Raw genomic sequence first — 14,575 nt, 5'->3', positions numbered from 1 at the left:
ACCAGCTCAGCATTCTCATGTGTTGGGCTACATTTCCTGTGTGGCCTTATAGCCCTTACTGACCCCCATGCCTCCTGAGTCTGTCTGTAAAATGGGAGTAAAAGATAAAATACCTCATAAGAAATATGTGTTTTTACAGGTTTTCACCAGTGAATTCACTGACCCCTGGATCAGATATGAGGAAGCTCTTCCCTGTGATGGTGCTGAGGCGCTGGCACAGGGTGCCCAAAGAAGCTGTGGCTGCCTCATCCCTGGCAGTGTTCAAGGCCACGTTGGACACAGGGGCTTGGAGCAATCTGCTCTAGTGGAAGGTGTCCCTGCCTGTGGCAGGGGGTTGGAACTGGATGAGCTTTAAGGTCCCTTCAACACAAACCAGGCTGAGATTCTATGAATTCTCTACTTAGAGCCAGCTTCCCTGGAGCCAAAACATCTCGATACCTCACAGCATTACCTCAAAACAAGAATAAAGAGTAGCTGCATCATATTTGCATGTATGATCACGAATCTGACGAGCAACGCTCAAACCGGTAACACGTTCACAGCGTGCCAAAACACAAGGAGGGACGTTTGCTCCTCACCAACCCGCGAGCGGTTCTCCATTTCATCACGTTATTCGGCTCCCCTCGCCCGCGTCCACCCGGCTCCCGCGCTCACCCGCGGCGGGGCCGCCCCTCACATCGCTGAGGCAGCGCGCGCCCGGCGGCGGGGCGGGGCTGCCCCTCGTGCGGGCCCCGTGCGCACGCGCCGCCGCCCGCGCGGGGAGGAGTCTCGCGGCGCTGCCCGCCGGCGCGCGGCCTGCTCGGGTGCGTGAGGTGGGGGGGGAGGAAGAGGAGGGGGAGGGGGAGGGGGGGGTGTCGTGTGGTCGCTATGGCGACCGGGTGTCGGCCGGGGCGTACGGCGCTGCGCTGCCGGCCCTGGGGTCGCGCCTCCTGCCGCGGCCTGCGGCGGGTGCTGGTGCTGGTGCTGGTGCTGGTGCTGGTGCTGGTGCTGGTGCTGGTCCTGGTCATGGTCATGGTCCTGGTGCTGGTCATCCCGGCGCGGGGCCCCTCTCTGGCGGCCGCTGCGGCGGTGGCGCTCGGAGACGCGGCCTGCGGGCGGGGGGGGGGGGTTTACCTGTGCCCGCGTCCCGGAGAGCCCGGGCCTGGGCCGGCTTCCCCGGCGAAACGGGTTCCCTCTGGAAAGCAAAGAAGCTGCCAAGCCACGGCTCTTTCCGTGGGATTCGTTGCCGTAATTACTCGAAACAGGTTCTGTTTAGGCACTTGCGTGCTGTGGGTTTTGCTGTTCTGCGCGTTCGTCTGCTCTTTTGAAACGTTTTCAGCCGTTTCAGTGCTCGCCTTTCACGTTCAGTGTGCTCTTGGCTGGTAACTGCCCGGTCTGCAGGGGAGCCTGCAGTGCCCGGCAGGGAAAACACAGCAGAGCATCAGCAAATCGCTGTTTGCGTCTGTCTGGTGCAAGAGTTACAGAGTGAAACCTGTAGGATTTATTGCTCATTTGCTATTGGGAAGAGCGTATTGCTGAAACGTATAAAAATGGGTGAATTTTAACTTCTGAACGTTAACTGTTTTGTTTCCACTTCTTAGGAGGAAACATTAATATTAGGAAATGGCAGCAGCAGCAGCTTTTCATCCCCCAAGAAGGAAAAGAAGAGTTTTTGAGTCATATCAATCTCCCTTTCCTGTGGAAGTAGGTGGGAAGGATTTCAGAATGTGCCAGGCTGAAATCCTTAGTAACAATGTTATTGTGAGGAACCCTGAAGATATTGAACAGCTTTATAACAAGGTGCCGTACCCTGTTTGCACAGTATTCTTAGTGTTTTAAACATAGGTAAAGCATAATGCTTGTTAAAATCTGCCTGCCTTTCAATCCCCTTCAGCCTCCAGTAACTCTTCAGAGCTCCCTCCTCTCCTGAAGTCACTACAAAATGTATATTCTGTATCAAATGTGGAAAGTATTTTGTTCTTATCCCAGCAAGTACATTTTGGAATGAAGTGACATTGTGAGCTAAAAAAGCAGCTGCAGAGATTTTCTGTTTGTTGTGTTTAATTTTTCTTTCAACATTTTGTTGCTGGGGAGGGACTCTTCCTTAGGGACTGTAGTGGTAGGACAAGGGGTGATGGCTTCAAACTTACACAGGGGAAGTTTAGATTAGATATGAGGAAGAAGTTCTTTACAGTGAGGGTGGTGAAGCACTGGAATGGGTTGCCCGGGGAGGTTGTGGATGCTCCATCCCTGGCGGTGTTCAAGGCCAGGTTGGACAGAGCCTTGGGCCACATGGTTTAGTGCGAGGTGTCCCTGCCCATGGCAGGGGGTTGGAACTAGATGATCTTAAGGTCCTTTCCAACCCTTACAATTCTATAATTCAACTTTGCAAAAGCATTTTCTTGGTGTTAATGCCCAGGAGGTTGGAATATTGATGTTTTATAAATGCTTGTAGGATTCTTTTAACTTCAGAGTGATTTCTTCCAGAGTAAAACAAGCTAAATTAAGCCTTTTATCTTGTGAGTATCCTTTTAGCACCATTCTTAGGCAGTAGCTTTGTCCATCTCTTTGTTTTCTGTCATGCATTGTCAGCATGTTGATACATGGGTGTTTTCTTCTGCATCTGCTTTCAGAAGTCTACTTGGAGGTGTTGATTGACAAATATTTAGGATGGAGCAGAAAGTCTCACCACCCTCCGCTGGTTAAGTCTTTGAGTGCAGGTGTTTAATACTGAACTAGGTACCAGAAGCTAAGCAGCAAGCATTAGGAAAGCTTAAATGCTGCAGAATTTCAGGGTGGGGTTTTTTTTCAGCTGATCTTGGCAGGCAATGTCTTATAAATTGGAAGGAAGTTAGGTTTTGTGTCGTGAGATAATAAGGATTTTTCCTTTTCTTTGAAGGGCTATTTTGGAAAAGGCATCCTTTCAAGAAGTCGACCAGTGTACAGCATTTCAGATCCTTCACTGGTTGCGAAGTGGCAAGGTAAATTGTGCTGGTAAATTGTGCCCATTTGTACTTCCATCACTATTCCAATAGTACTTCCCATTTTTCTTCACTCATTGAAGATAAATGTTTAAGGTACGCATAGAAAAATAATCTCTCTACTGGATCAGATTAAAGATCTCTCTCCTCATACCTGATGATGGCCAGTACAAGATGCGTAGGAACAATACAGGAGCAGGAAACCTATGTCAGTAGCCCCTTAGTGCATTCTCCTAGCATTCACTGATTTGTTGCTTAGGAATTCTGTAAGTAAAGTTATCATCCTTGGACTTTTCTTCCTGTAACTGTCCAGTTTTTCTTGGTTTTAATCTGTAGATTTTAGTGTCATGAAGTCATGAGGCAAGGGTGTGTGAAATTTTAATCTGCTTATAGCCAGTTGCATCTAGTCTGCCTTTGGATTTTTACAGACTTTATTCTGTAGTCATTTACTTTATTACATTATTCTGTAATCAAAGTCTTTATTAATCTTTTCCATGAGAGTTAAGCCTCAATAGACATATCTGGATGTTATCATATCCCTCCGTAATTGCCTTTTTATGGGCAGAAGAAAAATAGTGCATTTAATTGTTTCTCTTGTGTGGGCTGCTTCCTCTGTGCTTTTTCTAGTTCTGCTGTGCCCTTCAATACAAGTGGGACCAAAATGGCATCAAGAATTGAAAATGGGAGTAATTACTAGACTGCAGATTACCTCAGTGATCAAAATCACATGGAAACCTTTTTATATTGATGAAATAATGTATGATTTTTCATTATACAGGTGCTAACATAAACATGCCTATAATTACAGCTAAAAAGTAAGTTAATTTACATTAAGTTATTCTTGGTGGTTTGGGGTTGTGTTTTTGTTTTTTTTTTTTTTAAGGAAAGATTATTCTCTTTTAGATTTCATCTCACTGGTTTTCAGATTGTGGGATGTATAAATGATGATTACTTCTATTTGTTTTTATTTCATTTATAATCACATTATTAAAACTAGAAATGGAGTAGGTGATGCTCAGCATGGCTTTTCATGTAAGCTTGCAGGTATAAATTGCTGAATAGAAGCCAAGATTGAGTGCACACATAGTAGTATGGGTAATTAATTCATAATAATATCAAGCGTAATAAACTTGTTCCTCAGCTGAGGAGGAGAAAGAGAAGTTTCTGGGGCATGTTATTTAAAGTAACTCATTTCCTTACTGAATTACTGTAGTGTGAGCTGAAGCAGCTCTTGAACATTTATAATGCATAAATGTTTTACCTCTTTTTAAAAAGAAAAGAAGTCTCTATTAACACTTATCAAAGCACTGGTTTATTTTTTTTATTCCACTTAAATAGCATATGAACTGTTAAGAGTGTGCAAGTCAATTACTCTGCTTTAATCTTATGATAACTCTAAAAATTTGACTTTATTTAAATGTAAAAGTTATGCTCCTTCAGTCCTCAGCTTTATGTAAGACAAACAGTGGCAATATTGCTGCTACTGCAGTTACTTCTACTTGCAGACACACTTGTCATTCTTATTAGTCTACTCTGTGACTGTTTTATGTGCCTGCAAATGCAGCTGAGCATCAATGGCAGTGTAATTACATTGGTGCAGAAAATGCATCATGATCCCTCTCAGTAGAGATCTATAAGTACAAATTATATGGTAATTAAATCACAGGAGAAAGAGGAATCTTAATTACTTTTTGTAATATAAAGTACAGCACTGAATTACATAGCTTTCTTATGAGACTTCAGAGGGACTTACATTTTATATTGACAAATGAAATTTGCATTTAATTGTCTTTTGTAGTTCTTCATTGCCTGGTCTGTAATTGCCGTGTTAGGATTTTGTTTTGGGAAGTAAAGAACATCATACTAAAGTTGTCCAGGTCTGGACAAGGACGGCTGCATTCATCTGCCTGCAGCTTTCACAGGATGAAGATTAATGTCTTCAGCTGGATATTGATGTTTACTTCCAAGGAGAAATAATGAAAGGGTCACTAAAAACTCTCAGAATTGGAAAATACTAGAAATATTTACAGCTTTCAGTCACTATCTCACCAATAGGATTTTTGTTTTTTCTCAGGGATGTGAGGGGTTTGGTTAAAACTGAAGGTAGTTTGTGTTTAAGATTTTCTACACTGGTGTTTTTGCTATGCCATTGCTGTTTCAAAGGCAGTTAAAACAGAGTTTTGAAGGTAGTTCTTAGTAGTTATTATACAGTTATTGTACAGTTCTAGTTAACTGTATAATAGATGAAGTGTGCAAGAGCTCTATGTGCAAAGTCTTGTTGCCTATTTTAATCACGCAAGCTCTGATAACAAGATGCTTTTGCAGGGAGTTAAGGCTTAATGCTTCCATGGGAGAAGGGAGTTTTGCCTGGTGAAGTTGTTGCTTTGTGAAACTCAGTGCTTGATTCTAGTGCAGCGGTGGGGTCAGTAACAGTCTTTGTTACTGCAGGAATTTAAAAGGCAAAATAAAGCCAAAGAAGGTAGTAGAGTAACGTTCAGTAATGTTGTCTGCAGCCTGCTGAAGACTGGACTCCTGTTCCATTGTGCATGCCAAAATACATTGTACATGTATTTTGCATAGCAGTTACTGGGGTTTGTGTTCAGATTTGGTTTGTGAACGGTGCTGAATCTTCGGGTTTTTTTAAGATGCTTGTTTTTAAGATTTTATTTAAAGGATGCAATGCCCTAGACCGTCTCCTTTATGTTACTTGTTTGCTAGGTACCAGTATCACGTTCAGTGGGCTAAAAGCGTTCTGCGAGAGCAAGGACTTGATGGCTGCTCAGTTACCAAAATCCTTGAAAATTACACTAAGCCTCTTGAGCTGCCACTTTTGAAAGAGGATGGAGCTGGGCAAACCGCTGCTAGTTGCAACAGAATGGGCCCAAGTACGGAAAATACAGAACTCTCCAGGCAGTCTTCTACAGATACTGGAACTGTAGTAGACCCAAGTCCTGAGAATGAGAACAAAGGCTGCAAGAAAGCGTGTTTGGAAGGAGATCCAGCATTTGCTCCTGTATGTGGCTCTAAAGACCAGGAACAAGGTGACTTGAAAGAGGTAGCTGAAGTGTCTTGCCAGGAGCATGGTTTTCTTGTGCACTGTGGCTGCAAGGCAGAGGAGAGCACTGAGCAAAGGTCTTGTGAAACGATGAAGTCAAAAGAATGTGCTCCAGAATATGTACTGGTGCAAGAGGAAGAAGAATGCAGCGTATGTCCTGAAGATGAGGCTGCTCGTGGGCAAGAAAATGTAAGGATGAAGAGTATCCTGATCTTTTAGAAGAGTTATATCAGCACCACTTTAGAATTCAGTATTTTTTCCAGGTTAAAGTAATACTGATTGGTTTCTTTTGTTGTAGCTTGTCAAGAAGGAAAAACTAGTGTGCAGAAGAAATCCATTTAGGATTTTTGAATACTTACAACTCAGCTTGGAAGAGGTGTGTTTCAATGATTCAAGTACAGTACAACCTGTTTCACTTTTCATCTGAAAATGAAACATTAATCTATGTTATATTGTAGTTTAATACCTGTTTCTAAAGTACAGGGTTCTCCCGTGTCTCCTATGTATTTGGATTGTCTTAGTCATTAAACTTATTTTAAATAACCTGTGATAATTACATGATCTGGTTAAAAAAAAGTCAGGTCCAATCCCATTTGCTTTACGTGAATAATCCCATTGTCAAAGAGACCAGGGGTAGGACTTAAGTATAGAAATACCAGGAATATATACCATTTATGAATCATGCTTCAGTTGTGCTGTCTCTAAATATATCCACGTGTGCTAGTTTATACACTGTACCTTCAAGTGTCTGCAGCCCATGCATCTGTTGAAATGTAAAAGTCATGAAGACAAATCTCAAAGTAAACTTTTAGGCAGCTTGTTTGCCTTGATGACATTAGGATTCTTGTATAATATTAATTTGAGACTTTGTTCTTGCATGGAATATAAATTACAGGAAGAGCCTGGCTATCAATTAAACTTACTCTTTTTATTTTTTCAGGCTTTTTTCTTGGTGTATGCTCTGGGATGTTTAAGTATTTATTATGGTGAGGTAAGATATTGGGTTAATTTTGGATTACCAGTGATACCATTAGTTTGAGTATGTTTTAGTCTGACTTTTTTACCTACTATGACAATATTTTATGCTGTTAATTCTGAAGGAGGAAATACCAGACAGAGTAATTAGGAACTTTCTCTAATGATGTTTCTGTTTATGAAACACTGGTCTGAAAGTTTTATGTTTACCAGAACAAATATTTAAGCACAGCTTTTATAGAGAAAGGGTTTGATTGTACCTTAGGCAGAAAATATGGAGAAAGCTAGTATAGAAGGAATAATATGGTGAATAGTCTCTCTTTCCTGAAACAGAAAGATTCCTTGGTGTGTTAAGTATTAATCTAGATCAACCTTCTGTTAATGTAATGGCAAATAATTGAAACCTATGCTTCTAGTTTAAGATTTATCAGATTTTCATATAAACAAGGGTATTATGGCACTGATTGTGACATGCTAAAGAAACCCCAAACCAACCACTAAATGCAGCAACAGGTTTCTGTCTTGTATTTAGGGATTCCAGATATTTTACTGCTTGAAGCTCATGCTCTTTGCAGTAGGCTGTGATATTTGATATTTGGGTATTTGGCTCTACTACACACAGTATTCTCTATCTGTTTAATATTAACACAGTCATATTAATGCCGTTTAGGAGCCCCTCACTATTTTGAAGCTATGGGAACTTTTCAGTGAAGTGAAGCCTGATTTTAAAACGACTTACATGGCGTATCACTACTTCCGCAGCAAGGGCTGGGTCCCCAAAGTCGGCCTCAAGTACGGAACTGATCTCTGTGAGTAGCTTCCTTAAAAAACATGGAATCATTTGCAGCTGACTTCTTTTCAGGCAGTGCAAGGCCCCAGTGCCAGAGCTGAATTCAACAATGAGGAGCTGGCTTTGCTACTTGCAGTTGGCAAAAGGCATTTTTGGCTGGACTGTGTTTCAGCAATAGAGTTGGGATGTAAGTGGAAAATAACATCACATATCCAGTAGCTGAAAAGGCAGCTTGAAAGGTTATTTTGCTTCATGAGGTTAATAATTAATACAGGGTTATACTGAAATTCCCAAGTTTCTCTGTTCCCTTCTAAACACATCTGCAGTGTTAACGTCCAGTCTTTGGAATGGTAGGTTTGCATCTAAATCCCAAGTCATGTCAAAGTCCATGCATCTCATTATTGATCCCATTTAATGGAAGCTGGACTTCTGCTGAACTTACTGCTAAGGCTGTTTCTCTATGGTATGGTTGTGGTTTTGGAGGAAGGATGGGGGAAGGTACTTGCTTGTTTGTTAATGGCAGAGTTTTTAATCTTACGGAAATAATTTGTAGTGTCCTTAATCCCTTGCTAAGTAATTCAAGAGCTGCATTAAGCTCACATCAAAAAAACAAACCCTGGTACAGTAATGCCCATTGTTACAGGAAGATGTGCATAAAGGGGGATAGTTTTTGCTGTGTGCATGCAAACCAGCAGATGTTTTAGTGCTGCTGACACAGTTCTGTCCTTTGGGGGTTTGTGTATTTGAGAATGTCGAGGCTGTGCTGAGCTAGTCCTTCAGATCAGTGTGTAAATTTGCCTGAATTCATCACCACTGTTCTTAGTACCATGGGTTGTAGATGGGGTTTTGCTGTTGAATGATGAAATGGTACTAGTTTGCTCACCAGTCATTTGTATTCTGGCCTGAATTTGTTGTTTAGTGTATCACTGCCTTTCAGATTTGTGCCAGACAAAGGAAGCAGATTAGTTCAAGGCTAACAGGAGTTCTGCCTTACCCCCGAGCTCCTCTAGCTTCTTGTGCTTTGGTAGTACCTTCTTAGAGTCGATATTACCGCAGTTGTTTATAGTGGATACTTTGCAAATCATGGTTGTCACTGGAATGAAGAGCTGCTTGTTCTCTTCCTGACAGGTCCGTGCTAGCCAGCTGCGTAAGAAGAGCTGTGCTAGTTAAAGAAAATTCCCTCTTACAAGCTCATGACAAAGGGAAGATGGAAAAAGTAACCATTTAGCTCAGTTACAGCAGCCCAGCTGCAATGAATCTTGTGTACCCATGTATAAAGAAGGAACTTTTAGTGGGTCTGGGGTGCAGTATATAAGAACTTGTGCCCTGTGCCTCTCCTAAAACTTGTGGAAAATGCTTGCTTGCAACAGAAATTCAATGGCTTATTGTGATGTTTTACTTGTACTCGAGTGGCTCAACTTCTGTTGCAAATACAGTGTTAAAAGCATGACTCTGTTGAAGAAAAATTCCATCCTAAACTTCTTCCTATGGTGCTTGCTGACTGTCCTTTGGCTCTTCTGCTTTATCTTTTGCCTGCTACTCCCCTGTGCTGAGCCACCCTGCTGCTCCCAGGGCTTTTTGTCTCTTTCCTCTCTCTTTCCCCCCATACCCCCTTGCTGGGACAGCTTAATTTTGAGCAGAATTCAAGGGTTGAAGTTTTGTCTTGTGTGGTTAAAACTTAAAAAACATCTGAAAATATTTATGGAGCTTTAAACTCAGATGGGAACTCTGTGATTATTTAACTAAAGTGTTTCTCTTTCATTTCAGTGCTGTATCGAAAAGGCCCCCCCTTCTATCATGCAAGGTTTGAAGCTCATGTTTCTGTCTAATTTCTTAATTTCAAATTAATAAATCTCTCACACAAACTTAGTATCTTGCCTGGTTAAGCACATATTCTTCACTCATAATACTTTGCCAGATGCTTTCATAGTGGAAATGCAAAAGTCCTTTTAGAAGAGGTACTAAATAATGCAATTTCATTGAATTCACATAATGGTAGTAAGACATTAAAAATGAAAAGTTGCAGTGAGCATATTTAGCACTCATATGATGAATGCATTCAGGAAGCTGATTTAGTAATTCTTTTGAAAATATATGGTAGGGATAATTAATATAATTTGGAAGAAAAAACTTTTAAGGGATGACATTTGTCTTTATGTTAGCTAGTCAGGTTGAACTAGATAATAAACTGGTTGTAAACCTCAGAGTGGCATTCGTAAGAGAATGCTACAACCATCAGCAGAAGGGTGGGAAGGGAAAGTGCCAGTGAGCATATTCAGCTTTATCTCTTCTCTTTTCCTAGTAGAAAGATACTTAAGTTTCTTGCATGCTGGCATATTGTTTAATGCCAGTTTTTAGGCTCTAATTCTTAAGTTTCATGATCTTCCTAAAATGGTAATTTTATTTCAGTGGATTTTCCTATCTCCCGTTTTCCAGTTACTCCGTCATTGCTGAATTGGTTGATGATAATTTTGAAGGCTCTCTTCGCAGACCGCTCAGCTGGAAGACCTTGGCTGGGTTGAACAGAACAACTGTTAATGCTTCTAAGGTAAGTGTAAGATGCTAGTTTTAAACTAGCTTTAGAATGATACAAGCTGAGTTTAGTTCCAAAGAGCAGAGAGTTGGAGTGGGGCTGAACAGAGAAGCCTTCTGTTTCTGGTCTGCTGAGGAACATGTGGAGTTGCCAGTAGGCAGACAAGCTTCCTTTTGACAATATCCACATGAATTCTCGAGGAGGCTTATTAAAGTTCTGTCTTTAATAAGCAGAACTTTAATAATCTGCAGGGAAGTTAAAAGCTGTGTCAGGAACAGGAGAAAGACCAAGGGGCATTTCTTTCCTGTTTGCCACTTAAGTTTTTAAAGCCTTCTCTGCCTATAAGGACTTTCTTCTGAACAGTGAAACTGAAAGTCTCCAAAAGATTTTCTCTATGATAGAACCTCAAGCATAGTGCTTCCATACTCATAGCCATGGTGCTCAGGTGTTGTAATTCTAGTTTATGCTTTGCTAAGGAAAAGGAGATATGATTATTATACAGGTCTTGCAGAAGACATCTTGTAGGAAACTTAGAATCTGCATTTCTAATTAACCTAAAACTTCATAGAATCCCAGACTCGTTTGTGTTGAAGGGCCCTTAAAGCTCACCCAGTTCCAACCCCCTGCCACGGGCAGGGACACCTTCCACTAGAGCAGGTTGCTCCAAGCCCCTGTGTCCAACCTGGCCTTGAACACTGCCAGGGATGGGGCAGCCACAGCTTCTCTGGGCACCCTGTGCCAGCGCCTCAGCACCCTCACAGGGAAGAGCTTCTGCCTAAGAGCTCATCTCAATCTCCCCTCTGGCAGGTTAAAGCCATTCCCCTTGTTCCTACAGGCCCTTGTCCAAAGCCCTTCTCCACGTTTCTTGTAGCCCCTTTAGGCACTGGAAGCTGCTCTAAGGTCTCCCCCAAGCCCAGCTCTCAGCCTGTGCAAACTTGTATAGAAAGAAATCAGTTGAAATTCATGTATTCATGTTTTCTGTTTACCAACAGGAACTTATGTTATGCTATTTGATTAAACCTTCTGACATGACTGAAAAAGACATGTCAACACCGGAATGTATGAAAAGAATTAAGGTTCAGGTGAGCAATTATTTCTTCTACTTTGGTTGTGAAGCTTTGCCTGGGGGCAGCTGGACAGCCAACTACATTAGTCCTCTGGAACTGTTGCTTGGTTTTTAGCAAGGTTTGGGTTTTGCACACATAGCTGCAATGAAATAACTAAATTGCTTTGTGCCCCAAGGCGTGAGAAGTGCCTTGCAGGCTCTTAAAAGGCTGGAGATGATCTTGTCTAAATTTGAATGTTGCTGGCCCTGTGAATGTAAGCATTTGCATGGGGATATGGGGATATTTATGGAGACTGTAAAGTTAATGTATGGTGAAAAATGTGTGAGAGACCAGTTCACTTCAGAAACAAATTAGTTATCTACTAAAGTTTCTCGGTGCTCCCATAATACACATCAGTTTGCTGAAGGCTTCATCCCCATCCCTCACTGAATAGCTGTAGCTTTTTTTTCTTTTTCCCCCCATAATAATTGCTGGTTTTTATTTCAGGAACTGATTGTAACTCGTTGGGTTTCTTCCCGTGAGCGCAGTGAGAAAGATGAATTTTAACTGACAGGATAGGAAAAACTTCTTTTCTTAAAGCCACTTCTTGTGGATTTTTTTACCTGATCTTCTCATGATGAACCATTGCCTCAGAAGAGTTTCTGTGAACAGCCAGTTGGTATGTATGAATGCTATTTAAAGTGAGCTATATCCTGTTTGCTGGAGAGAATGTTGTATGGAATAACACAACATATGAAGGGGAAAATATTAAAGCTGTATCCCAACTCAGGCTACTTGTTTGTTTCCTTAAAACTTCCAGAGTGTATGTTTGAGTGCTGGCTATGCTGCAGGGGTTAGTAGTGGTATTCAAAATACTCTGACAGATCCAGCCATTAGTGCTGAACAGGCACTACAGCCTGCAAAGCCACTGAAGTCTGAAATCCAAATGTCTGCCTGAAAGCCTAAGCAATGAGCGATCAAACAGTTTTTTGGGAATACCTCACAGGTTCTTCAGAGTTCACCTTGGGAATTGTAAGGCTAACTTCATTTCGCAGCTCAGCACAGGGTCCTGCATGCCTTCAGAAATGAGAACTTCAACTTGAGTCTTCAAGTTTAATGCTGGTTTTTAATGAGTAATTAGAGTGAGCCGCATAACCTTTTGGGATACCTCTGGTTTTTCTCCAACCAGAACCTGACTTTACAGCCTTGATGAAGTTGCACAAAGTTAAGTGTGGGGAGAGGCATGGTTGTTGCAGTAGTGAACATTGCAACACCTTGCTCTTAGATGCCTGGATGCTGGGATTTAGTGGCTTATTTTCACAGGCACTGCTCGGAATTGAGGAACTCTTCCCAGAATGTGCAAGGATTTCAGTTAATTCTGGGGCAAAAGTTAGGTGTTAGGCACCTTTCCCCATGGGGTAAGATGTTTTTCTCCCTTTGGGATTTGCAGGGTAAGATTCCTCCATGAAAGTAAGGGCCTAACCTTGCCCATGACAGCAGTATGCCACAGTCACAAGTTGATGCCCTTTTCTTTTGATACTATGCAGAAAACACTTGAAGGTTTGCAGAGTGAGTGAGAGGAGGTCAGTCTCTCTAGCTTGGCAGTTTCATCACTGCTTTTTTATCCAGCAACTGCAGCAGTCTGTACATTTATTTCTATAGTGCACTCATAGCTCTTTGTGCCCTGGCCTGTCATTTGTTGTAGAACATACTGGGAGGCACACTGTGTTTTGTACCAAGTGAGGCGTGGGACAGCACTGAGATCTTTCCTACCTTTTTTGTAAGATTTAAATCATCTGGAGTGCAGGTTCCCGAATATGATATTTACTATTACTAAGCTACATTTGGAAAACAAACCTACCTACCCACCCACCCAGCAGGTATTCAGCTTTCAAGAAGAGCCAGGAAGTTGTGAGCATCAACTACACTGCATTGTAAGTATTGCTGTGTTAGGTTCAGGGATTTGGATTCCATCTTGGCTTCCTTGCTTCACCATGCTGTTAGGATTTTTATTCCACACACATACACACTGTGTTGAGAGAATACGTTCCTACAGCAGTAAGGGTAAATTAGAGCTGCTGAGAGTGACACAGTTTGGATTCTGTGCTGTTTTCATTCACTATAAAAGGGGGGTTGCCTCCTGGGTACAGGAAACTTTCCAGGGATGGTGAAAGTTCTGTCAACTCAGGCTGTTTCTACCAAACCCAAACCACAATCTCATTTACTTAGGCAGTTTAAATTGTAAAGCCATGTTGTGAATGCAGGAAACTATGTACAACTCAAAAGGGAGGATCTTCTAGTCTTTGCATTCATTTAATACTTTGGCTGGAAGGATGTAAAGTGAAGATGTTAATTGCATAATAATTTCTTCAAGCTGAACAGGTATGTATGTGTTGACTGTATATGGCAAGGTGTTTTTATTTCTAGCTGCAGATGATGGTATGTTTCAGTTCTGTTCTACCAAGTACCTAACATTAATAGTTGCACACAGCACTTACCATTGTATTGATATTTTGCCAATTAAAATGCAGTACTTCAGTGAAGTAGGAATTCTGAGTCACTCAGAAGTAGCACACCGTAGTTTATTTCTGTAAGGCAAATCCTAGCTGAAGAATTCTGACTTGCTCATGGAGTAGGTGGATGGGAGGTCTCTAACAGACCTCGGGCACTCCTCGGGCTGGTTGTCTCTCTAGTGTTGTGCTTTTTAAATATACTTTTAAAGGAGCAAAGTGAAACAAAGTGAAATAGCACAACCTCCCATATGAAGACAGGCTAAGAAAGTTGGGGCTGCCTTGGAGAAGAGAAGGGTGTGTGGTAAATGCCCCATCCCTGGCAGTGTTCAAGGCCAGGTTGGACATGGCCTTGGAGCAACCTGCTCTAGTGGAAGGTGCCCCTGCCCATGGCAGGGGTTGGAGCTGGATGATCTTAAGGTCCTTTCCAACACAAACCATCTTGTGATTCTATGATTATGGACTGCACAATTCTGACCTCAGCATACACTTGTGTGTAATGGACAATAGGTGAAAGTGCTGTTGGAGGATCTTTAATTGAACTTAAATTTCTTTTCGTTAAGTTACAGAGTTTTAATTCCTGAGGAGTCTGTTGCTTATTACAGATACTAACACATACCGGCACTAAATTATCTTTTATACTAAGCATCTGTCCTTGGTTTGAGGAATAAATGTGCAAAATGTAAAGAACTGGAAGAGACATATA

General features: G+C 41.8%; 1 protein-coding gene across 3 annotated transcripts; it reads left to right on the top strand.

Annotated features, from left to right (window-relative positions):
• The first annotated feature begins 730 nt into the window (after positions 1–730).
• On the top strand, positions 731–12,149 carry TSEN2 (tRNA splicing endonuclease subunit 2). Of its 3 annotated transcripts, none has more exons than XM_030500293.1 (12): positions 731–803; positions 1,581–1,779; positions 2,879–2,960; positions 3,739–3,775; positions 5,679–6,204; positions 6,314–6,391; positions 6,956–7,006; positions 7,661–7,799; positions 9,548–9,584; positions 10,217–10,328; positions 11,306–11,395; positions 11,867–12,149. In XM_030500293.1, exons 2-12 carry the CDS (start codon positions 1,603–1,605, stop codon positions 11,924–11,926), a joined length of 1,389 nt encoding a protein of 462 aa, XP_030356153.1. In that variant the 5' UTR covers positions 731–803; positions 1,581–1,602; the 3' UTR covers positions 11,927–12,149. The 3 variants fall into 3 exon arrangements, with proteins under 3 accessions (XP_030356153.1, XP_030356155.1, XP_030356154.1); XM_030500295.1 differs by lacking the exon at positions 731–803 and adding an exon at positions 881–1,244; XM_030500294.1 differs by lacking the exon at positions 731–803 and having other exon boundaries at positions 1,376–1,779.
• The last annotated feature ends 2,426 nt before the right edge of the window (positions 12,150–14,575 follow it).

The sequence above is a fragment of the Strigops habroptila genome, chromosome 11 (assembly GCF_004027225.2).
Source record: "Strigops habroptila isolate Jane chromosome 11, bStrHab1.2.pri, whole genome shotgun sequence".
NCBI lineage: Eukaryota > Metazoa > Chordata > Aves > Psittaciformes > Psittacidae > Strigops > Strigops habroptila.
Note: the sequence above shows the minus strand (reverse complement) of the source record. Positions and strands in the feature narration are given on the sequence as shown.

Bases quoted from the DNA above. Each gene is read 5' to 3' on its own strand.
- TSEN2 (XM_030500293.1), top strand. From the start codon at position 1,603: ATGGCAGCAGCAGCAGCTTTTCATCCCCCAAGAAGGAAAAGAAGAGTT. The intron at 3,776-5,678 runs GTAAGTTAATTT...CTTGTTTGCTAG, and splicing joins CCTATAATTACAGCTAAAAA to GTACCAGTATCACGTTCAGT. The intron at 9,585-10,216 runs GTTTGAAGCTCA...CCCGTTTTCCAG, and splicing joins CCCCCCTTCTATCATGCAAG to TTACTCCGTCATTGCTGAAT.